The sequence below is a fragment of the Brienomyrus brachyistius genome, chromosome 19, assembly GCF_023856365.1.
Source record: "Brienomyrus brachyistius isolate T26 chromosome 19, BBRACH_0.4, whole genome shotgun sequence".
Taxonomy (NCBI): Eukaryota; Metazoa; Chordata; class Actinopteri; order Osteoglossiformes; family Mormyridae; genus Brienomyrus; species Brienomyrus brachyistius.
In genome coordinates, this window is record NC_064551.1 from 10,335,305 (window position 1) to 10,359,526 (window position 24,222).

At 45.9% G+C, this 24,222-nt stretch overlaps 2 protein-coding genes across 21 annotated transcripts in view; one reads left to right on the top strand and one right to left on the bottom strand.

Annotated features, from left to right (window-relative positions):
* Positions 1-8,246, bottom strand: part of map7b (microtubule-associated protein 7b) — a 37,427-nt gene extending 29,181 nt beyond the window's left edge. For 8 of the 20 annotated variants that reach the window (XM_048985710.1, XM_048985701.1, XM_048985712.1 and 5 more), the window contains exon 1: positions 4,705-5,211. In XM_048985710.1, coding sequence (XP_048841667.1) covers positions 4,705-4,846 — 142 coding nt within the window. In that variant the 5' untranslated portion in view covers positions 4,847-5,211. Of the gene's footprint in view, positions 1-4,704; positions 5,213-8,089 lie in introns of those variants that run through there. The other 12 variants (XM_048985699.1, XM_048985700.1, XM_048985697.1 and 9 more) reach the window with 4 other exon arrangements.
* Positions 8,247-13,569: 5,323 nt separating this feature from the next.
* ppp1r14c (protein phosphatase 1, regulatory (inhibitor) subunit 14C) lies at positions 13,570-22,534 on the top strand. Its single transcript, XM_048985726.1, has 4 exons — positions 13,570-13,899; positions 19,671-19,754; positions 19,998-20,030; positions 21,241-22,534. The coding sequence occupies exons 1-4, from the start codon at positions 13,666-13,668 to the stop codon at positions 21,313-21,315; spliced, it is 426 nt and encodes a 141-aa protein (XP_048841683.1). The 5' UTR covers positions 13,570-13,665; the 3' UTR covers positions 21,316-22,534.
* The last annotated feature ends 1,688 nt before the right edge of the window (positions 22,535-24,222 follow it).

Here is a 24,222-nt window from a genome sequence, read left to right on the forward strand (position 1 = left end):
ATCTGGATGGAATACGCATAAGTTATAAGGTATGAAAAGCAGTATAAAATGGATAGGATACTAGACCATCATAGAGCAGAGAAGAGTGCAACCAGACTTCCAGGGTGCACATGCACACAATTACATACCAAGGACATTTTGATGATCTCACATCCATGGACAGCCACATGTTGCGATACCTCCAAATGCCCAATCGCAGCATGCTTTCAAGCGCACCAAAGCTTCTGATCGCAATGCAGGTTAAATTTACAGGCCACGGGCAAAGCACAGGCTGCAGCAGCATTACTACTTCAGGCCAGCACAAGCTACATGGATTCCGGCGTCAGTACTGGAGCACAATTCAGAAGTTATCGCCCAAAAGAGGACAGGCTATTGAGGCCGACTGACAAAAGCCTTAAACTCTGAGAATCATCTGCTTGAACAGCAATGAAAGGCTGATGCTCTGGAGCTCCAGGCCCAGGTCGGCATGGCATAAACTAACCTCTTTCAAAAACACAGAGACACATGGGGGGTGGGAAATGCCTGCAGGCAACAAGGGGACGTATTGAGGACGCAGGGGAAGTTCACATGGAAAGTGCAGCCCACAAACACTCTCACTGTTTGTCATAATGAGCCTTTGGACCCACGTCTGATGCCACGGCGGACTTTGCCAGAGCCAGATACTGACACAGAAGAGAAGCAAAATCCAGGGACGACCAGCCTCTGACCAGGCTGTCCTGAAGCAGCTTTACCAAGAAGCTTAAAGCGTATCCATCACTATTGCTGTTCGAAAGTCCACATTTTTTTTATCCGACCAACACTCTACTCAAACGTAAAGCTGTACTCTCACAGTCCCTCCAGAACATCCTGGATCTGCCCAAGGGCCACTGGCCAGGAGAATGTCATCGAGAACATCTTCCTTGGCAGGCAACTGTGTGGCACTTGTATAAGATTCGGAATTCGGAATCATTTAATTATGGGCAAATACTTCTGCGAACGAGGAATTTACTTTGAGGTGCAGCGCAAAACAGTCAAGGACTTTCCAGGCGCCCAAACCACCACGGCTGGTGACCTCTGTTTCTCTGAACTCTCTACCCCGCCAAGTACCGTGAGCCCAGCAACCCAGCAGTAAAACCCCATTTGAGCCACTTGTACTCATAACCTTGTTCTTTTGGTCATTAACCCACAGCTCATGTACTAAGGTGAGGACAGGGACAGGATCGGCACACAAGTGTCATCTTTCGACTCACCACCGCCAACCTGCCGGGGCCAGGAAAACTGCTTAAATCAAACCGATCCACCTGTCAATCTCAGGTCCCCTCTTACCGCAGGGCCTTTGAGACACACTCAGCCACCATGAACTTTTCTCGACGTTACCTGCGTTGTATGCGTAAACACAAACATCCGAATCAGTCATAGTAGACATCAAACGGACTTTACCCTGCTAGCTCCCTAGTGCAAAATCCTGGTAATTTCCTACTGATCACTATGAGTGAACGGAGCGTGAAACTGTCTGGAGAATTCACCTCTAGCTAGTGGGCATGTTGATAAGATTTCTATCATGCTACTGGCATGAAAATGTGGAATTGATTTCAGAGCAAGAACAATCATCAACGAGGATAAGTTGATAGCCTTGACTGCCATTTTCGATGTGCTGTAAACAAAAAACTGCAATTTCCACAGCGTACTTTTTGCATCATGTCCTGCCTTCTGCATGCTCACCCAAACACCCCCCATCTAAACCAACTGGAGCATTTCTAGTAGGTATGAAGGCATCTGATACCGACAATCTCTGATTGCGTGTCACATGTGTCATTGGCCAGGGCCAATTTTTTCAGACATGTGTGAAAACATTTCTTGACTCACAAACAAGATCCCGAAGTACCTAAACTCCTTCAAGAAGGGCAGACTCTCTCTCTCTCTCTCACTAGAAAGGAGAAATTCCTTCTTTTCTGAGAGAGCCCCACGACTCGGGATTTGAAGGTGCTAAATTGCATCCCCACCACTTAACCTGCAGCATCAAATCTCTCACGTGTGTGTTGGAGGTCCGTCTCGGGTAAGACTAAAAGTATGACATCATCTGCAAACAGCATGCCACTTACAGCCCTCCGTACCAGACGCTCTTCAGGACGAGGCTGCATTATGGTTCCCCATCCATGAAAATCATGAACAGAATATTTTAGATTCTCTATATTGTATGGGTTTCCTTAGACCCAAATGCCTTTTTATGGAAGCTTGTATAACAGATGGTTACTAAACCTCACTGCAGTGCAAAGCAGCTCAGGCAGCAGGCGATGACATCAGTGTCCCTCAGCCCGTACCCTTCACACGGGGCTCATTAACAACAGCCTACACTTTCTCCAGTGGTGACCAAAGCACTTCAGCCCTTATGAGCCAGAGTGGGAAACCCTGAAAGCCTTTGCAGTTAACCCAACCCTAGAGTATTACCATTACAATGAATGCGAGATGAATATGGAGAGCAGGGCTGCGTGTACGTGGGGTGTGAGTGGCAGGTGTGAGTGGCAGGCGGGAGTGTCCGACTCCACACACCGCATTCCGGTCCCAGAAATGGGCCCAGAAAGTGCTGCGTTTGCTCAGACGGCCCACATCACTAGCAGACCCAGATGCGCAGGTGGGACCTGCTGCTTGGAGTCTGCAGGCTTCTGCTTCTTCTCCCTGGAGCCATGGGCTCAAAACCCCAAAAGAATTCACCAAGATAGCCTGTTCAGGCACTGGAAATAGCACCCCCCCCCCCCAACACACACACTGTACTCTGCTCAGACTCTGTGGTCACATGCTACCATGACTTAGGCAGGCCACAAGCATGCAAATGAGGCCATCGGCCCACTGGCGTGTTTACATACCGCGCCCCGCCCTGCCGCCCCACCGCGCTTCCCGTCTGGTGCTGACGCAGAGACGCCACGCCCATGTCGACCGGTCTAACTGGTGCGACAGCTACTCCATACGCCCATGTTCCCAGTGGCAACCTCCAGGGCAGCCAATCGATCTGCTTTCCACAACCCAGAGACAGCCTGCAACATCCACAGCAAAGGACACAGGACAGAACAGGTCCTAATCCAAAATACAAGGGGTGTAATTCAGGGGCAGGGGCCCCAGCTGGAAACTAATTGTTCCCCAGGGCACCCCTCTCCTGTCACTCACCTATTCGAAGCATATCATTGGTTAAGGATAAGGTTGGCCTGTTTGTATAAATTATGATCCCACCTAAAAAAAAATCCTAGAGTCACCTCTGGATAGAACTTTTGGGAATCAAATTGACAGGCCGTGTATAGATAGCGGTGAAGGTGACCCTGAGAGTGCAGGACAGCTGGGCTGTATGACAGCAAGGCCTCCCGCGAGCAGGTCAGTGCAAAGCAGAAACCAAACACCCCCCCCCCCAATCTGCACTCAGTTCTGTAACACGACACGCCAATACCAGCCATAAATATGCACCAGATAAATTACAGCTCTTTAATCATGACGCCGTTCGCCAACAATCCAGAGAAGAAGACAGATTCACTCGGTAAGTCAGCCCATATTCAAGGGATTCCTGTGAAACTGTACCTGACTGAAACTCAGCAATGAAAAGTGCACCCAGACTTAGACACAATAAGGTAGAGAATCAGGACAGCGAACGTACAGACATTCGAATGGAGAGATGTCCCGCTTTACAGCCCCAGCTGAAGAAGAGGGGATGACCGAGCTCAGAAGGGGCCATGTTCCATTCATGGGGAGATCCCTGATTTAGCTGCCCTGATGGTGCTTATACAGGAGCAGGGCCACTGGCCCCCACTGAGAGCTGATTGGCTCCCATAGTGGTCACTTCCCGTCACTCACTGATTCACACATATCATTGGCTAAAATGGCCGGCCCCACCTCAAAAAGAAATCCTAGAATGGCACCTGCTGCCAGAGGAAGCTGTGACACTGAGTTAATTAGGGAAAGTTTACAATCCACCATATTAAGTCCGAAATAAATGTGATTACCTCTCATCCTGTCAAGCAGGGGAGGCCAGAGACCCTACGCCCGGAGCCCACAGCACCGTTTGTGCGAGCAGCCTCCAGATCTCTAGTGGACTTTCTCTCCTTCCCAGCTTTACTCATGCACCGGAAACATTAATACTTAATAGCAGGAGGCTTTAGAAGTATCAAATACAGGGTTACATGTAAACAGACCACACTTGTGCGGGGGTTAGCCATCGAAAGCTCATTTCTGAATGAAGAGAAACCGCATTGCTTAGGAAACAGCGATCGACAGTCTCCCTGCCCGTCCTACACCTGAAAATAAATGCTGAGGACGCACAGAAACACAGGATCCGAAAGGACACGGATCGGCCAGGGTGTGACAGAACAGTGCCGCATGAAGCACCTCATTACCCAGCCTTAACACAGCATCTTCAGCACTGGGGAAGGGGCAGGTGAAGCAGGGAGGCGCATGACAGTGGTTATGGGGTAAAAAGTACTAAACGCTTTGTCTGTTTGTGATAAAGTTTCTCCACGGGAACAGCGCGCAGTGTAAAGGTTCACCGTGTAAACATCCCAATCTGTAAACACCCTGTCATACTCACACACAAGCCTGACACACAAGAGCACCGCAGAATGGCAGTTCTGCCCCGTTCATCATCCGCACTCACGCTGTACTCATTTACATAATGGAACACTGCGGAGTGACATTATCTCTATGCTCTAGCTGGACATATGACCACCACTAACCCCCCCCCCCTACCTGGCAGCCTCTGGGGGGTGCTGCTCTTTTGCTGCTCATCCTCCTCGCTGATGGTGAAGAGTGCCGAGATAGCTGCCCCGCTGCCCCCCCGCCGCAGCCGGGCTGACCGTGCGGGGCTTGGCATGCCCCCCCGGCTCTGCATAAAGCCCCGATCCTCTACCGTGTGGTTCTCACGCTCATGTGCGCCTCTCCAGGTGACACCCACGGGGGGGCTGTTTCGCGGCCCTCATCCAACCACACGATCCGAAACAAAGCCCCGGGGTCCTGACCCAACAGGCAGCCAGAGCTCCTAGGTCCTGATCCTGTAGGGTCTGAAACCCAAAAGACCTGATCCAGTAGGAAGCAAAGCCCTAAAATCCTGATTCAGTAGATCCCAGAGTCCCTAAGTTCTGATCCTCTTGGGACCAGAGCTCAAACTCAGCTCAGATCCAGAACGGGATGGATAGCGGGGATGCTGTTGACGTGCTGTTTCTCCTCGCTTCTATTCCTCTCTCTCTCTCTCTCTCTCTCTCTCTCACACACACACACACTATCTCTCTCTCTTTCTCCCTCTCTTACACACACACACACACACACACTATTTCTCTCTCTCTCTCTCTCTCTCTCTCTCTCTCTCTTACTCACTCAATCCACACGCCTGACCACTGCAGTTCCCTCCTCCCCCCCCCCCCCCCCCCCCCAACCCCCAGGCCAGTGCTGGCAGCCAGCCGCAAGGATCTGAAATATTCAGCACGGAAACAAAAGGAACGAGAAGCTTATCCGTTCTCGCAAACGGTTGCCGGGACGACGGCGGGATGCCGTGGGTGACACGCCAGCGGCTCGCCCGGCCCAGTGTGACCGTGCTGGAATGCTCGACAGTGTCACCATCGCTGCCGGCTGGAAAGCAGGAAGTGGTCCAGAAAGATGGGCCAGTGCTGTGCTCTCATTGGCTCCTTAGGATATACAGTACCGCCCATGTCACGCCCACTACACACCACAGGACTGAAGTACAACACAGGTTAAAGTGCATGTTCTGTGAGTACTACTGACTCCACGCTGCGGAAAAAATCTCAGTGGGTGCATCCTGTGGCTGAATGAGGCAGCGGTCATCAGCATCTACGTTAGATAGGACCCATAATGCACATGGAAATGCTATTGGAGAAATGCTCATGAGGCCAGTCACATGGGAGATGAGGTGCACCCCCGAGAGTCCCACAAGGCCAGACTGATTTTCAAACACGTCCACCAGAGTCAAATACGCAGAACCACAGACAGAAAGCAAAAGCTAAATAAAACTTGATTCTGAACCTTATTTGCACTAATGACCAGCTGATTCAAATAACACCCCCTCACTCTCACTCGGTTCAGTCTGTGACTGTTTAATATTAGGAAGTAATATTTAATCAAAAAGGTTAACCTGACTCTCAGAAGGCTCAGAAGTAACGTCAACATTGCTCATATTAACTGACCATTCATAATGATTATTAAAAACATCATGAAAGTGATTGCCTTCCATGATTAGCACATCTTAACTGATAATAATTCATAAGTAAGCTCCTAACATTTACTGTGTGCTAGAGGAGAATCTGGGGACCTACTGTTAAACGTGACATTTGTTGTAGAGTAACTAAACCCCATTGCAGCCCCTGAGCACGCTTGTCCCAGGCTGCTGAACGCTACTTAGTTTCCAGTGTATGGCACGAGTTTAAAAATGCACACACTCATTGGATTCATTCTACTTCCGATCAGATATTTGAAGACATGGTATTAGTATTTTTCAAGACCCTCATGTGAAGATTCGAGTCCCGTAATCTAGCTGAGGATTGCTTATCATGATGGTACAACCCTTGATGTGAAGATGATGATGATGACGTCGGCATTAGACTAAGATGAACTGATAAAATGGGGCCCTAATACTGAAATCCTGTCTCATGATGACAGGACAAGGACCAGGGAGCAGAGCCCCTGATAGACAAAGATAGATAGACGGACCTCACTAAGGCCTAAAATGTCTGTTCCACCTCAGTCCCCTAAAATCCTGGACACCTAGTCAATGACCAAAAATACTGCACAGGTTTGTTTAGGTCTCTTCGATAGGGAAACTGAATGAGATTCTTTTTTTCCAGGACAGATAACCAAAATCAAGGGTGGTACTGGAAAATCCTGGACGGCTGGAATATCGGAGGATGTGAATAACATGAATTGAACCATAGTGGTAGCATTAGTCCTCTGAGCGGGATCCTATACAAAAGCGAAGGGGTCACAGTACTATCTCAGAGATTATAAGGCGCAGATTGTGAAGCATGAATCACGCATGTGCGGCCACATAAAGGGCCACAGAACGAAACATTCATCTGCAATTTATTTGGAACTTTGGAAGAAACTGAAGCAATCAGCTATACATGGGTGGTATATGCGTTTCACACAACTCTGGTGCCAGATGGAGGCTTGCAACACCGTTTGTAACGTTACGGTATAAATACATTGCTTGAAATACTAAAATTAGCTCGCGAAATATATGCAGATGTCACATAGGCGATACTTCGCATTTAAAAATTAAGCGATGCTCATTATGTCTGTGTGACAGGGCCGCCAACTCGAATAAACATGTGACCAGCATAAATGCATTAAATGTGCTATTGGAAAGGTTCAGGTTTGTGCTCGGCTTAATAACTCTTTAGCCTTTTATCACGCTGTCTATAAACAAGACCGAATCGACCACAATTTGTAACGACCCTGAGGAATAACCGTGCTAGGAGATGGAAATAACCCCCAACATGCAAGTAAATCCATGAAGTGAAACAACAGCATCACATCCTCTGCACCTGCCGCAAAATTTCATCCTAGAAAGTGAAATATGTCAAACATCAGAAATAAAGCTGATATGTTAATCCAACTCTGCGCTGCCTTGTAGATCGACGCAACAGACATCCGAAAGGAGCCAATTTTACCTCTCCACTAAAATTATCCCTATACAGTTATTTAGTTAAGTTTATTTCGTGTCAGCGATTGCGACTTTGTCCTCCAAAAACAAAGAATTAATCCAAGGTCCAACACAGCCATGAAGAGAAAAACAACGTCCACCTGTAGAGTTTAGTAAATAAAATAAGGCGATCGCTTCAATTAACATCGGCTAATAACAGGTCTACTTTACAGCTCACCTATGCTGCAATTGTTACAAATATTGTTTTCAATTTACGATATAATGTCTGTAATGTGCAGGTTCCGTGTCTGATATCTGATAGTTAATCCCTATTTTGTGGCTGGTTGGTTTTAAAACGATTTCCTGTATGATATGTCGGACAAACTCGATTCGTGCCCCGGTTTTCTTGGCCCGATCGAGGTATTGCGGCAGTCTTGGGTAAAATAAAATGCCTGTAGCCACTTTTCTTTAGCTGTTACTCACCTTGAGAGTCGCTCGGAGATGCCTGCGGCTCCGCCATTGCTCCTGACGTCAGCCCGGGGGATCAGCCGCGGCACGATCTGCCGGCGCACTGAACACCTACCTGGCAAACAGGTGAGGGCAGCAGCCGGCTATAGCCACTGGATTGGCGTCTGTCAGGATCATTTCCGTGTATGCCTATGTTTAAGTGATTTCATTCTTGAATATGAATGCGGTATATATTTTTTTCCTACTGAATAATATTTTTAATTGAATTATAATTATGTAAATCTGCATATATATTTCGATTATGTATACTAAATATATTCATGGTGCTTTAGAAGAAATCCAACTTTCCTTTTAAGTAGACAGAGTACTTAAGGTTAAGAACTTTTTCGCTAAACATTTAGAGCGGTACAGAGCGACACCTAGCGACCATATGACGTTCAAAATATGAAATGTTCCTCAGCAATTTCGCTTCTGGATCGTCACTTCGCTTTTGTCCACCAGATGGCGGATTTTTCCTTTCTTTATAATTAAGTGTAAACTGCATTCTACCTATTTTAGTGTTATAGTTTATGAAGTTTACCTAACCGTGACGGAAGGACTGAACATTAAACACTAAAAGATCAATTGCGATTACAGTTTAAGTACATTTTGGTTGGGGTAGAATTATCAAGGAAAATCGTGTTGTCTTAATTCAGCCATTAACGGATCACCCATCAATGAAAACTTTTAACGAATAACTGAATGACACAATGCACCTCACCGCACCTGATTTTAAGGTCGGTGCTTACTACTGCCCAAACGACGCGTTCGCATGTGGCCCCCTGTTGGCCACAAACAGTCATTATACTAAATATTAAATAAACACGTTCCTCATTTCAGAAATGCCAAAGCAGCACGTTCTGTCAACCAGCTAGGTAGCTACATTTTTTTGACTACGTTTGCTATTTGTTTAGTTTTCAAAACATCTGTGAGGGAATTAAAAAGTCTCCCCTAACTCAGTGCATTTTGTAGATGTAGTGTTCACTCATGCACTATTCCATTTCATGGCAGAGCTTCATAATCCGCTCTTGTGGCGAGCAGTGCAGCAGCACGCAGAGAAGTGCAGTGGGGCTCACTTGAGAACATCTGGCAGCTGGATGCCCAGGGGATCCCACTTCTTGCAACTGAGATCCCTGAATCCCCCAACACTCACATCTGCTGGGTTTGTCTGACTCACAGTTGATGACAACATGTTCCTGCCTAAGCCATGCATCAATGGATGCAGCACTGTGGGGGTTAGCACTGGTAGGGAATATGGTGCTTTATTGTTGATTAAAATCCTATTTTAATCTATCAAATTTTAGGCTTATACACAATAAAAGACTATTAACATGACATGTATGCTGCTTCTCTGCGGTAATGCATGTGACTTTCACGGTAGAGCACAAAGCATAATCTGCAAAGACCGGTACGTTATCTGATCTTTTGCTCTCCGTATCCACACACACGCATAAACACAGGAACCCGCATGACATTGAGGCTCTTTTTGTTTGGTTATAATTTATGTCCAAATGTCAAGTTCACAAAACGAGGGAGACAGAGCTCTTTAATAAGTCAACTGAGGGTTTAAAGGTTGCGTGTTGAGACAGAAGTCATTCCAGGTCTGATCCAACAGCAAGGACAGGAACTCCTGTACACAGGTCAGCTCCCGCTAGCTCTTATAGAACATGACCGAGCAGGTCCCAAATCCCACCAGGGGAACTCCTGTTGTACAGTCACACAGGGCGCATACCCGAATGTACTCTGGTGAAACCAAGCGCATGATAAAGTCGCTTTGGATGAAACTGTTTGCTAAGCAACCAAACATTTATGTTTTGTATGATACCCTGTGGGTAGCATTGAAAGGTGCCAAGAGTAGGAGATGTCAGAAAACCCACACTCATGAGCCCCTAACCCTACCTGTCATTTGGCTGTGATGACAGAATACTATATTAACAGGCAGAATGATTTATATAGAGCGACATTAGTATCATATAGGACGCTCGGCTTGGCATGAACTATTGCAAATTCAGTCTGATTAAGCTGATCTCTCTGGTGCTGGTGGGGCTACAACTGGGTCAAAAACTAAAGACTGACCAAGAGTATATAACGACAAAACAGGTTCATCATGTACACACAGGCCACCTGCCACTATCTCCCTAAAACAGTGATGTTGCTAAATTTAGCCATGGATGAAGAAAGAAGCTTGAATTAGGTCATTGCCATTTCATTATTATCAAGTTATGCAATAAGTATTGCTCCTACTAATAGGTCGAACAATACATTTTATTAGACTTCACATTGTCAAGGTTGGCGGTTGGTTGTGTTACATGGATGGACCAGCTGCACAACATTTATGCTGAATTTTATTTAAGGGCCGATTGCCTCCAACGTGTGGTACAAGGATATAGCTGTCAGAGAGCCACCGAGGCATAAGTGCAGTTAGAGCTTCCAGCAAATGACCGTTAACGAAGAAGTCAGCATTGGGGCAAGAGCAATAAAACACCTACAGACGTAGGCGGAGCTTAGTAAGAGAGCCATTCCAGTTAAATAAAATGAGCAGAACTAAGGATATACAAGAGACAAGTAGGGGTTCAGAGCAGGACAATGGTCATGGGGCTAGTTGAGGTGTTCCTGGAACCGAGGCGTTTCTGGAAGGTGGAGAGGGAATGCGATGACTGGATGGCTGTGGAGCTCATCCAAGGAAGGAGGGGGAACACACCTTAGATGGGATATTAGCCCATCCTAGGACAAACACTCACATGCTGTGGACGATGCAGCTGACCACTGTGGGAGAAAACAAATATCTAGGGACAATCTGGAGAATCCCTCCCCCTCACAGAGCAGGGGTTGGGAATTAAACCAATAACCGTGTTGGTGTGAGACCACAGTGACACCCACTGAGCCACCATGCCGCCCTACTGCCAAATATAAATGTTCTCAGACTTGTGATAATGAATTAAATTACATGGTGGTAGATTTCAATCTGCTTTTTGTTTTTTCTTTCTCTCAGTAGGGATGAAATCATTCAAAATGTTTCAGTAGGTTGCATAATTTAACAGCTGGTTCATATTTGGTGTAACTTGCTTCAGTATCTGCTCTGCATGAATCCTTGCAGCCTACTGTTTACTGCCTTATGTTTGACGCTCCTACAAAGGGGGAGCCGCTGAAGAAAAACATAGCCAGTAATAATCAATAATCCTGGAGTAACAAAGGACTGTTATTGTCACACAGAAATATTAAGTATATGGTGAGGTGCATTGTGTCATTCATCCATCCATCCATTTTCCAAACCGCTTATCCCGGAAGCAATGGGCATGAGGCAGAAAACAACCCAGGATGGGGGGCCAGCCCATCGCAGGGCATACTCACACACCATTCACTCACACATGCACTCCTACGGGCAATTTAGCGACTCCAATTAGCCTCAGCATGTTTTTGGACTGTGGGGGGAAACCGGAGTACCCGGAGGAAACCCCACAACAACATGCAAACTCCACACACGTGTGACCCAGGCGGAGACTCGAACCTGGGACCCAGAGGTGTGAGACAACATTGCTAACCACTGCACCACCATGACGCCCCCTCATGTCATTCAGTTATTTGTTAATTTTAATTTGGATTGACGGCTGTTTTTGCTTCAAATACAGAAACATCTGATATAGGCTATGAAACACAAGAGAGATTACAGAGAATGCTGAATTATCAAATTATTGCACAACACCAGCATTCATTTCTCATATATAGCTAGGTGCCCTGTTACCTTCAAAATGATCATAATATTCTCAAACCCAATCTAGAAATAACCATTTGAAATTCATACTGGTGGATTTTAATGTCGCCTAGTTTTGAAGCCATTAATACAACAGACCTGAAACTCCAGTTCCACACCCCTCTGTTCAGCAAGATACTTACAAAAACGTCATGACAAGACAGCACGGGTTTTCCTGGCAGACTTTTGTGAGACGTGTTAGTGGAGGCAATAGTTTTCAAAACCCGAGATCTTTTGGTTGGGAAAATGTGACGTTTACACTCAAAACAGTCGGTTCAGTCTGTGACAGTGGAGGATCCTGCTCCCTCTATCTTCTCACTGTCTGGAGTTGCTGGGAAAACCTCACTTATCTGGCACAAACGGTTAAACTACTAATTCTCAGTCCTGGTCCTAGAGACTCACAATAGGTTTTATCCCAGGAAATTTTGCTAATCAAACAATCTGCAGACAAGTTCCAGTAGTGCGATTGAGGATCTCTTCTGCCTGCTGACATCAGGAGGGACAATCCCCCCCCCCCCCCCAAGCCTGCCAGCCCCCTCCCCCAGCCATAACACGTCAGGACAGCATTTTTAAAACAGATAATGGCCCATTATGTATGACAGTGTAGGTTACATCACATGTACAACCCCAATTAATGTATTTCTTTATCTATCTATCTATCGATCTATCTATCTATCTATCTATCTATCTATCTATCTATCTATCTTTTCACAACCTTTGCACTGTGTATTTGTGCATTTTATGTTCCTTTGTTGATATATGCAAACATATTTTCCTCTGGGAACAATGAAATACTGTCTGTCCATACAAACAAATCCACCCTGTTACATTAGAAAAGTCATTTGTATACTTCAGCGATGTCTATTCCCAGATATAAAAAAAACAGTATACAAAACTAAAGTTTATGAACATCGGCTGTCTAAGTATTGTTATGTATTATTATTATATATCATAACAGCCATGCAACCTTCTCGGATTAATAATATTAACACGACTGGGGTGGGACTGACGTTCTTCCCTTCCATGAACCGCAGGAGTATTTTGTCTCACAATGTTGTCTTTCTTTGTCGCACTCTGACTTTTAAATTTACGGAACACTAACCAGCATTCTTAATTTGTACTTTTAGTTATTAATCGTTATGCTATGTTATCTTTGCACTCTTTGATAACTATGCCAGACAGGGCAATCTGAGAAAATCGGCTGAATAATGTATTAAAATTTAATGAAAAGAAACATTGTAAAAACCTCTGTAGGTATGCCTATGTATGCAATGGCCATACATATTTTTTAATAGCGTGCGGAAGGGGTTCAAAGATATACGCCTATCTGAATCTGTATCACATAATATCGCCTTTGCTACCCTTTGTCTTTTTTACTGAATCCCCGCGTAAAGTTATACTTCTGTTTATTTTTCCCCCAAATCAACATAGGGATTGAGGTAATTATTGCACTTTCCAACCAATATCCAATGTTAAGCAAATTTTTTGTAATTACATCCTAATGATCCAATGATATTCCGGCAAAGGGACGCGCTTCCTCTCCTTGCTCCCGATCTCCCTCACCTGAAGTCCTTTTTCTATTTGCTCCTGATCTACATCCCTCAATCCTTTCTCTCCTTGTCCCCGACCTCCCTCACCGCGCTGCCCAGCGCCGAAAGCGTTAAGCACCCTAACAGATTTGTAAAGGAAGGCGCCTCCCTCCCCATGACCCAGCGCCAAGACGGTGATGCGCTTTAAATAGCAGGTGTTTGAAATTGTGATCATTTCCAGTCCCCCAGTAGCACATTGAGGACGCCGCACGATGTCCGCCACGGGCACGGAGACCAGCGGCTCGCTGCCGGCCGCTGCGGGGAGGGTTTTCTTTCAGGCAACCCCCGCAGGAGGATGCACCGTAACCGGGCCAGTAACACAGGACGACCCCGTTCAGAAGAAACATGGGAAAGTGACCGTGAAGTATGATCGGAAGGAACTGAGAAAAAGGCTGGTTTTGGAAGAGTGGATCATCGAGCAGCTCAGTGAGTTATACGACTGTGAGGTGAGTGCTTAGTGGTAAATGACATACATCTGTGATTGCAATCTTTGTCTTATGAATGGTTGAACCCAATAAGGTACCCAGGGGTAAATCTAACCAAAGAACAGTCATTTGCATTGCTCGACTATAAGGTGTTTTCCTCTGTCTCTCAGACCGATTCTCATAAGGTTATGTTTTTTTATGTGAATTTTATCTATATTATTTTTTTACGTAAACGAGCTGCTTGCAAACATCTCTCTAACCTGTATGCACTTTTTAAAAAAATTACGCGATTTTAAGCTTAGTTATATTGTAGGCAATGTTATAGTAGCAATCACAACTGTTGGTTCCAGCATTTCTGGACGATGTTAGCATCGATTCGGCGACAGCTGGATCAGGAATGAGGTTCGCAGGCGATCGGAACCGGAATGTCAGTGTCCGCTTGACGGCTTGCATCTGGAATGAGCTTTTTACCAGCCCTCTGCCGTTACCCGCAAAACCTACCTGTATGCCTTTGTCTGCAAGATCGTATCACCAATATTGCTGTTTTATTTCATCATGTATTTTTTTTAAAATATATTTGTTATACCCTAGTAAGACGCATACTTTAACATGAAATTGACGAATTCTAATGTCTTTCATGTGCAATATTCTCTGACGGGGAATCTAGATATTCTGGCTTGTTTTGTTAGGCAGTAACTTGCCTTTTGTTCAGCTGTAGCGTTGACTACAGGGGATTTCTGAGCAATTCGATGACACCACTGCAGAGGTGTGTGTGCGTGCGTGTGTCTGTGTGTGTGCCGCTGTGAATCTGGTATGTGGACTTGCATGGAAACTGAGTAGAGGAACTGAAATGCTCACTTCTCTTCAAAGTCGCGTTTGAGCGAGAAGGGGTAAGGATGTGGTGTGAGGCAAAGCTTAAGTGTTAAGCACTAGCAGCTTATTCGTCAAGGTCCCCTAGAGGATTGTGGGCTCCATTGAAAAAATACAGATAGCTGGAAATGGAGCAAATGAAAGCAAGTTCAATGGCTGGATACCTTCTTCCAGTGGTAAGGTGCATCTGCTCACTGGCCAGCATGGATGGGTGTAGACAATCTTGCATTTGCTTTGCTTGAGACGCCTTTCGTTTATGGGGGACCTTATACCAGAATCATAATGAATTATCACCAAGTACTTTAACGTACAAGCAGTTTACTTTTCGGTGTCCTGCAAGATGAGCATGGGCAATCAACACATACATTACATACGTAAAATACACAATCTGTGATTACAATGCATTTTGCACCATCATGTAGTCAGTAGGGTATGTCAGCAAATGACTAACAGACTGGTTGTTCCACATTACACAGCCAGGTGTTGAGTCTGTGCCCTTTCAAATGCTACAGCTCTTTGAGATGCAGCGGGAAGTCCTCGTCGTTAATGTTAATTGGCATGTCGCTCCCTCGCTTGACATTGCCCTGCCGTATAAGAAGCAGAGACGAGCTATAGGTTGCAAATGGTGAGATGACGACGGCCTCTTCCCCCATGCGGGGCACTCTAATTGGCTGGAGCGTTTTGCCCTTAGGGCAAGAGTGGTAGTCATTATCAACATGCGTGCCCCATGTAGCGAGCGCCAGTCTTAGGATCCACAAAGGATTCTGCCTTTTGTTGTTTCGAAAGATTCTGCCCAAAATCTGTGCGATTGGTCACTTGTTTGCATGATTATACGAGGGTCCGTTTGGCTGTGAGGAAGACTTTTTAAAATACCTGTGACCTTGGTTATTTGTGCAGCAGTTAAGGGGCTCGCCAGAGCAGCGTTTTGGCTGAAGCGTGGAGCTGTGCGGTTCCTGGGTGTCGATCACGGATTAGGTCTAGCATAGCTGTCAGCCGGGTGTGGTAGGCCGGCCGAGGCTGTGTGGCTCCATGGCTTTAAGGTCAGACCTCATATCAGTTTCACATGAATCTGATAGCAGTGGTAGGAGCAGGGGGTAGGAGTATGATACTGAGCGGGGGGGGTAGTTTATTGACACACCAAGAGCTACTTCGATCCGCTATCTTCCGAGCTAGACTGTGAGGTTGTCTGGTATTAGGATAGGCTCTTGTTCCTCACCTGTCCAGATGAGCTCATGGAGTAAGACGTGAGAAATGATGCCAGATTATTACTTATCTCCATGGAGACCTTTTGTCTTCGTAGGGTATGAGATGATGAGATGTGGGATCATAAGGTGTAAGCTGTGCTTTTGCAGATGGTGGTGCAAAAATAATTATGGGGTGGTATGTTAGAGGGCAGTATGGGAGGAATGTCTGCACATTGGGGGAATTCTGTATGTACTCTGCATAGGTCTTTGTTTACCCTCTCAATGGGGTGTGGTCTGCACCGGTGGTGTAGTCAGGGTGACATTCCACGCTCTTGTGAGACAGGATAGCAGCTGTAGGTGAAGTCCTTCATCGCTGCACCATCCTGTGAGTGAGTCATAGTATTTGGGGTAGATGGTCCATGTGAAGTGCCCCCCCCCCCCCCCCCCCGAAAGTGGCTTAGCCTGGGAAGTGAGAAGTTTCATTTCGCGAAGAAGATCTGGAGATCTGACCCTGTTTTGATGGCCCACACTATCATTCAAGGCAAAGATTTTGCTGTATTTCACCATTACGACGTGTATGGAAGCCTGAAGCATCAGATTATTGCAATCCAGGTGACAAGAAGCATCACAAATACACACCGTCATTAGTAGAAGGACTCTTCTTAAAGTGCTGACGATGCTTTGAGTGTGGGAACCAGACATGCAAACCTGGAACTATTTTCCAGAAATGTGGATGGCCACTAAAACTAATTTCATGTGTGAAGAGATTTGTCAATGTTCCCATTTTAAAATTTCTGGATTTCTTAATCTCGCCTTGGAATATAGTTTGAGAGTTCAGAACCTGCAGGCTGCCTGCTCCATGTTACACTACACCCTTCAAGAGCTGTCAGTCAGCCACTCTTACGTAACTTCATCTGTAGCTAATCTAAAGCTGTTTTCCGTGTCCCTGTCACCCGCCTGGCCATCTTAAGCGATGGCCCTTCCAGCAGGCAGTGTTTATCATTTCGAAGTACCACAGTCACTGCTCTGGATCCAGCTAAGAGTGGCATTCGCATGGGGTCTCTATACATCCGTTTATCTCTCTGCTATCCAGCGGCAAGTCCAAGGAAGCATAAGGCACAGAGCAGAGGATCACATTGGCTGGGATTGCAGTCCTTCAGAGCCAAGCACAGCCCTACACACTGTAGTCACTTTCCGGAGTTGCCCTTTCATATATCTGTCACACAGCCAGAAATTTTCCATGTTGGATGCGCTCATACCTACTATAAATATTCCAGCATACAGGAGTCAGGGCATGACGCAATATCGCAGCGTTTTGTTTACGGCACATCAAAGATGGCGACAGAAGTTACTGACGGTGGTTCCCGAATCATGTTATCTCTCCAATTAGCCATGTTCATTGGGGTCGTCTTTGCGTAAATGACCCTCCTTCGCTTTTCATCATCACGCCAGCCGCATGAAATAGATGTCATCGAGACGCCTGCTCGCTCGCTCTGAGTTCTCCAGGCACTTTCCTGCACCACTCACACGTAGGGGTCAATGGGGGAAGTACCCGGATTTTACTCTCGGGAGACAGCGGGGTGAAGTCCGTTAAATGTCCAGTACGACACTTTCGGACGTTTGCTTTCACATGTACAGCCGGTCTATCACATATACAGCCGGTCTATCACATGTACAGCCCCTCCCGGTAATGTCTCGAAGTTCATGGTGCCAGTGCATGTCTGGAGGGGGCTTATGTTTGGAGGAAACGTGGATGAAAGACAGGAAACACAACTTCCACAAACACAGCAGGGGTGTGATTCAGACCCCCCCTTCCTTTTACTTTTTCACTCTTTCAGAAAGATCACCTGACTTCATAACAAACACTTTACCTAGAACTAATTCTTGCAAGTCTGTCTATAACGTTTTGCTAAATCGTTTGGAAACATGTCTAAGGAAACTGCTACATCAAAAACTAACTGGATTCCATTTTGTGGATCGCTGCACATTAGCGGAACTCGCCAAGACATTTCTTAATGTGAGTGACCTATATTTTCCAGCGGTGATGGAGCTAATTCTGCTGAAGTCCTTGACAGACCTGCTTGTCCAAAATAGCCGGACTTATCACATGTGCCGTAGTGGAAATAGTTGCTAAGCGAACAGTGTCAGGTGGCAGAGCTGTGGCCGTCCAATCCATAGCAAGCATGTTAAACCTCAGTGGCACATGTATTGAAATCGGTTATTGCTGGATTTTCAAAGTGCAGGGTGTCACAGTACAGGTTCAAACTGATCAGTTATGAAATTATCAAATTGTACTAAGGCTCTTAATTTGGCTGCCCACCCACCCCCCCCCCCACTATTATTTAGACACATTTGATTCGCTGTCAGCACGCCCAAAAATTCGCTCTCCACCCTGCAGACGTACTGGTCTGTGAGCTGGCCATGCTCTTAGGAATTTGACGCTCCTGTACATCAAGGACTGTCTGATATGATCTTTGAACATGTTGGCAAATATTGGATAAGGCACAGATGTCACAAGACTCAACAAATAGGTTAAGATCTGCGTGGATTTCGGAAGGGAAAATGCCTTTTGTCTGGCAGTCGTGTTGGTTTGTCGTTTCCTGAATGATTTAGAAGTTGTATTTCTAAGGGACAGTGTAAAGACCCTGCTAAACCGACTATTATAATACGTGAACTTAAGAATTGTGCACCTTGCTAAAATGGTAAAACTACATCTAGAATTCTCCCTGACCCATACGGTGAGCACCTTTTTTAAAAATAATTTTGCCTGCAGAAATTCTGCCGATTAGAACAAGTTAGAGATTCGTGTCAGCGATGTGTAAAGTAGCTTCTTAAACACTACATTTGCTGTCGGTGTCACTTCTCGGGTAAGGAGTAAATCGAGCGATGGCTGGCCATCTTGCACGTGGTGCCGATTTAACTTAAGAATACAAAGATGTGCCAGGACCTGCCAAGGTTCTGTGTTGCCCTGCAGTCACCTTCTTGAGTGAGAATCACAGCTGCTTGGACGGTAGGACGATTGCCCCCTGCTGGACAGGTGCTGCCATACACGAACCTGACTGTCACGTAACCTGTTCGTAATTTGCTTTCTATTCACAAATCGTATGTGGATTGCAGAGATGTATGGAAAGGGTTCCAGTTGATAGGAGTGAGACAGGATGATGCAGGAATGCCAGGAATCGACTGCTCTAGGACCTTCAGCGATGGGGAGACCGGTCACTCCAGGCGTGGTGAATGGCTGAGTATTCTTACTTTTGGAGCCATTCAGGGTTCTGAAACTGCTCCCCCTTCTGGAGACCTACACCATTGGCAGTCAGAGGGGATCTGCTCTTGTTTCATTCAGACTGTTTTTAGAACTGTGTTCCCCACCTTCTGAAGCAGAGCTCCAGCTTTGCTCCTCCCACAAGACTGCAGAGGATGACGTCGCTCAAAGCCCTGGGCAAGAAGTATCTTTATAAAGATTAAAATAGGCTAAATCGCATCATTCAGCTGCATTAATGATCATCAGGGGCTGCAGGTTTAGCCTGCTGTGAAAGGTCAGATACTAGCTATAAATCTCAGGTAATGAAGGTCTTCCAGAGACTGCAGGATGGACCCTTACATTGAAGAATCATAAACCAAGTCCATCTAACCTGCATGGAACTCGGGCGTCGTTAAAGACCTTTCCTCAAAACCCTACGCGTGAGCTATTAATGAGTTTCTTGAACAATGTTTGATTAGATGATTCTTTTCCCTCAGGAGGAAGAGATGCCTGAGGTTGAAATAGACATTGATGACTTGCTAGAGGTTAACAATGAGGATGAAAGGGCTTTGAAACTTCAGGTAAGTTCTGGGTCATACATGATATGTGGTTGAACATGACTAGAAGCTGGTATGACTGGAAAAGAAACAAACTCACAGTAAACATTGAAAGAAAGTTTTTTTTATTTTTTAATTTTTTTTGCTATGAATCCTTAAACATTTTAAGAAGAATGTTGAAGTAACCAGAAGCAGCATAATTTACACTGAACAAAATGTCAGTGTTCTTAAGAGTGACGTTTATACCTACATTTTGCCCTTCATTAGGAATCTCTGATAGACTGCTATAAACCAACAGAGGTGAGTAAACCATTCAAATATTTATTAGTGGGGTTACTGTGTTAAATTAAATAAGAGTTCAAAATTCAATTAAATAAACAATGAAGACTTGCAGCGCTTAGAACCTTGTGTGTGCAGGTTCTGGTGTATGGAGGTTTCTGGGTGTTTTCTTGCATGTAAACTTGACGTTAGTAAGTACACACTAGGGTTTTCACGTGTGTCGTGTATATTCACCATTTGAGAGGTCAGTTTAGGTGCTTCATAGTACACATCATTTGTCCTGGTTGCCTTTAGCGAGCTGAAAACTCCTGGTAAATGTGTGTGAAAGCTGCTTTCAAGCCAGATGAGGGTTTCTCCTGCATGGCTGACAAATACCCTCATCAGCAAAATGAGCTGGAATTCGAGCTGCAGAGAGGATGTGCTGCCCTACATGCATGATGTGCAAAGACTTTGTATCACTGTGACTAAAAATGTGCATGAGTGTAAACAGTGATCTCTACATGGTGGTGTATGTATGGTATAGGCAGACCTTGCTATGTGAAAGACATGCTGGACATCGGTCTGTCACTAACAACTGCGCAATAGTCTTTGCTATCTAAAAGTGGCCGATCCAGGCACCAGAAGGCTCCAAAGTTGAGCTTGAGTAGAGGTCAACTCGTATGATGGACCCTTTGCCAAAGATCCATGTATCCAGTATCACCCCGTTTTGGCCTGGTTTGTCCTTGGATGTGTAGCTTCATGTGTAGGTCTCTATCAGGTTGAGTTTAATTAAAATGGTCTGTGAGTTGGATGATTATATAGCTTTGGAGGCCGTCTACCATTTCCATGGCAACTGCAGCCCCCCGCTCACAGGTAAACTCTGCTGACTAATTGGAAACCTCATTAAAGCAGAAGTGATTCAGGGGCTTCACTGAGGGGTATGAGATGTCTGCATTCCTTGTATTTTCTGTGTTTTGGTGTTAGGCAGAACGAAGGGCAGAATATGGTTCACTCATGTTATGACAGAGGTCTATCACTTGTTTTCAAAAAATTAGGTTAGGAGTTAAAATTGTACAAGCTACTACGGTCTGCAGATATACACGTGGCTGTCCCACATCTATGGTTCTTCTGGTGCTATGTGCTACTGCCCAAATTTCCTTTTGTCATGCTAACTGCTCTTGTTTCACCCCTTTGGTCTCCTGCAACTGCTGGCCTGCTGGGTGGCCTATCCCATCCCATCCACATCTCACAGGAGTTCGTGAAGGAGCTGCTGGGCCGGATCAGGGGCATGCGGAAGCTGAGCGCCCCCCAGAGGAAGGGCCTATAATGGCGGGCACAAAGCCGGAGGCAGGATCTCGCCAACACTATGTGGACTCAATACTAGATCCTTATTTTTATTTTGCCATTTTCAAGAACTGTTTGTAAAAAGCACACTTCACATCAAGGAATTTTTTTTAGGGGGGGGGGGGGGGTCCTGTTAAATTTGTTACACCCCAGATATGCTGAGGTCCACGTTCTGGCTGTGACCGCCTCCTCACCGAAAACTGGCCTTGAGCATGACGCGTGCGGCATGGCGCGAGGCAGGCGACTGCGCAAGGCATTCTGGGGATTCCTGTTTATCGCATTAGCACGTCCTGCATGTCATGTTTTAACCCTTTGTGCAGTTAGGTTTAGAGAATGGCAGGTGGTCTCTTCAAACTCGCAGATCTTTTGCCCAGGTCCATAACTGCCGTGGCCAATATTTACGAAGGTTTTTTTGCTTATGATTTGGACCATTCTCAATTAAAAATAGTTTTTTTCTTCTTGGCAGCAGGATAAGTTGTCCTTCAGCGAAACATTGAAAGAAGATGTGATGTTTTCAGTAGTTTCTCCGATGTCTTGACCCTGCCCAAGTACAGCAGCACTTCACATAGCGTTTAATACAAAAGGTGCTGGGCACGTGCAGCTACTGCCCACTGCCGGATCTGAGAGGACGGCAGGCCGAATCCTGTCATATCGCTCCACGGAGTAAAGATAGCTGATTGGTATTTTTAGACGGGAACCCCAAGCCCTCAGTTTGGAGCCTCACCCATACTGTACGAGTTCTGCTGAAGAAACACTGAATATGAAGCACTGAAGGCTGTCTATTGTATGACCCCCCCCCATCCCCCACATTGTTTAAACCGGTTTATGTAAACTCATCTTTTTCAGGATCCAGGAAAAATATGGTGCTGTTGGTGTTTTTTCTTTTTTTGTTTTCTATTTTTAAGCCACTCCCCCCACCACCGCTCGGTTGTTTTATTACAACGCCAGTGATTTTTGTGTGTTTCGTTTGAGGAGTATTGATCACTGGTGAACCTACCTGCCTGTCGCTGCCACGCTGAACCAGGGCAAAGCTTTACAATAGTTTGTTAGGCATTTTAGTGTGTCTCTGAATTTCGAGTTCGTCTGACCATTATTTTACATATTTGCGAGTTTCATTTTTAAATGTTGTGATATATTTTAGTTACTTTGCTGACAATAAAAAAAAAAAAAACAGGATGGTATCTGTCCTGCATATGAATCCACTTTATTCTCCAAAATCTTCTTATTGAAACTGATGTTTGTTTGTGTTTACAGCAATGTTGCAGTTGTGTGCCAGGGCGGTCTCTGAGGAACCTACTGTAATTTAGTACCTCTGGTTTATTAATAAACAGTTGTACATCTTTCAGAGAAAATATGAATAAATATTTCTGTGTTTTGAAGTGAAGTTCAGAATCCTGGCATGCAGGAAATACGTTGGCAGCAGGATGGGAATGATTGGTTACTGGACCCAATGATCAGTCTTACCTGCACCTTGGTTGTTCTGCCACCAGGGTACAGATGACTGCCTTTCTAATGGGTACAAAGCAAGAACTCATGCTCATGCTGACTGCCTCGGAGTTGAGACTAAATACCATGCTTGTTCTCTTTCTCTCTTGTCCATAAGATTTCATACTGCTTCTGTTAATCCCATCATGCACCTCTGTTTAATGTGGACACACTAGTGGAGCTCCAAGAATTTCAGTCCTGTTGGTCCAAGTAGATCCAGCTTCAAGGCCAAGTGGTGCGATAAGGGTCTATTAACTCAATTGTAATTAATTCTATTTAGGTGTTGGGTGTTTTTATATGACTTTGAATGCCGCACCTAAAACTCTTGGTTTGTTTCTGTGGCAGCTAGCAGAGTGTAGAATATGATCCCAGAGCCTTGCTAAAGCACTGATCCTCATACTAAAGAAGGTTGCTGCAGTAACACACACACCAGTAGGGAGAGACACCCCCACCCCTCTAGATTTTGTGAGTTGCTTCAAGCTATTCCTGCATGGTCAAATCCTACCACTTTGCCCATATGGGAATCTGAAAGGAATCATTGCTGGGCTCCTGCATTCAGTTACACCATATGGCTGCGTAGAACCATTGTAGACCTGAAACACCAGTGCTTTTTTGAACGGGTTCCAGCTTTATGCAGCACGGCTTTGAAGACAAATTGCTCCAGCGTGCCCTATTTGGCAGCTCACTGAATGGGTAGCTGAATGGGGCGCTGTGTCTTTAAGAGCAGTGACCCAGTTCTGGCTGGGCCGCTCGGAGTTGCACAGCTGCAGCTGACTGGAGACGTGGAGGGGAGAGTGACTGCTGAGTGACTGCTCTGATGGCCGCCCCTGGCGTGCCCCCCCCGGGTTTCTGTACACGGCATCTCGCGTATCAGGCGCATTTGTGGGGAGGGGTAACACTGCTGACAGATGTTGGCCGTCATACCATAATGCGCCCTGGAGGTGGCGCTGAGTCACACTCTGAAGGCATGGAGGCCAATGACACTTTAGCTATGAAGTGCATGCAAGTCAAATGGACTTATTTTGAGCTGTTGCCATGTGAAATTAATTCAAAGAAATGATGCGAGTGAAGCCTGGGGTCCGAACGCAGATGCTTTGGAATATCTCAAGGGGTTTTAAGGGCCTTACTCAAGGGTTGAAGAGAGATGAGTTTTCTGTCAAGGCTGGAAATGGTGACCTTCTGATTACAGGCGCGGCGACCTAACCCACTGAGTCATAGCCCACCCCCTCATGTACGTGAAACTGGCCTCTGTGATTCTGGACTTTGGCGGTAGGTGAGCACTCACTCCTGGCATGACTCCTCGTCCTGCGGCACGTAGGCATCACTCGCTCCGAGCTGTCGCTCCACACCTCCAGCTCTCCCAGCACAGTGTCCCCATGCGTGATGTGGCTGCGAGAAGCGGGCG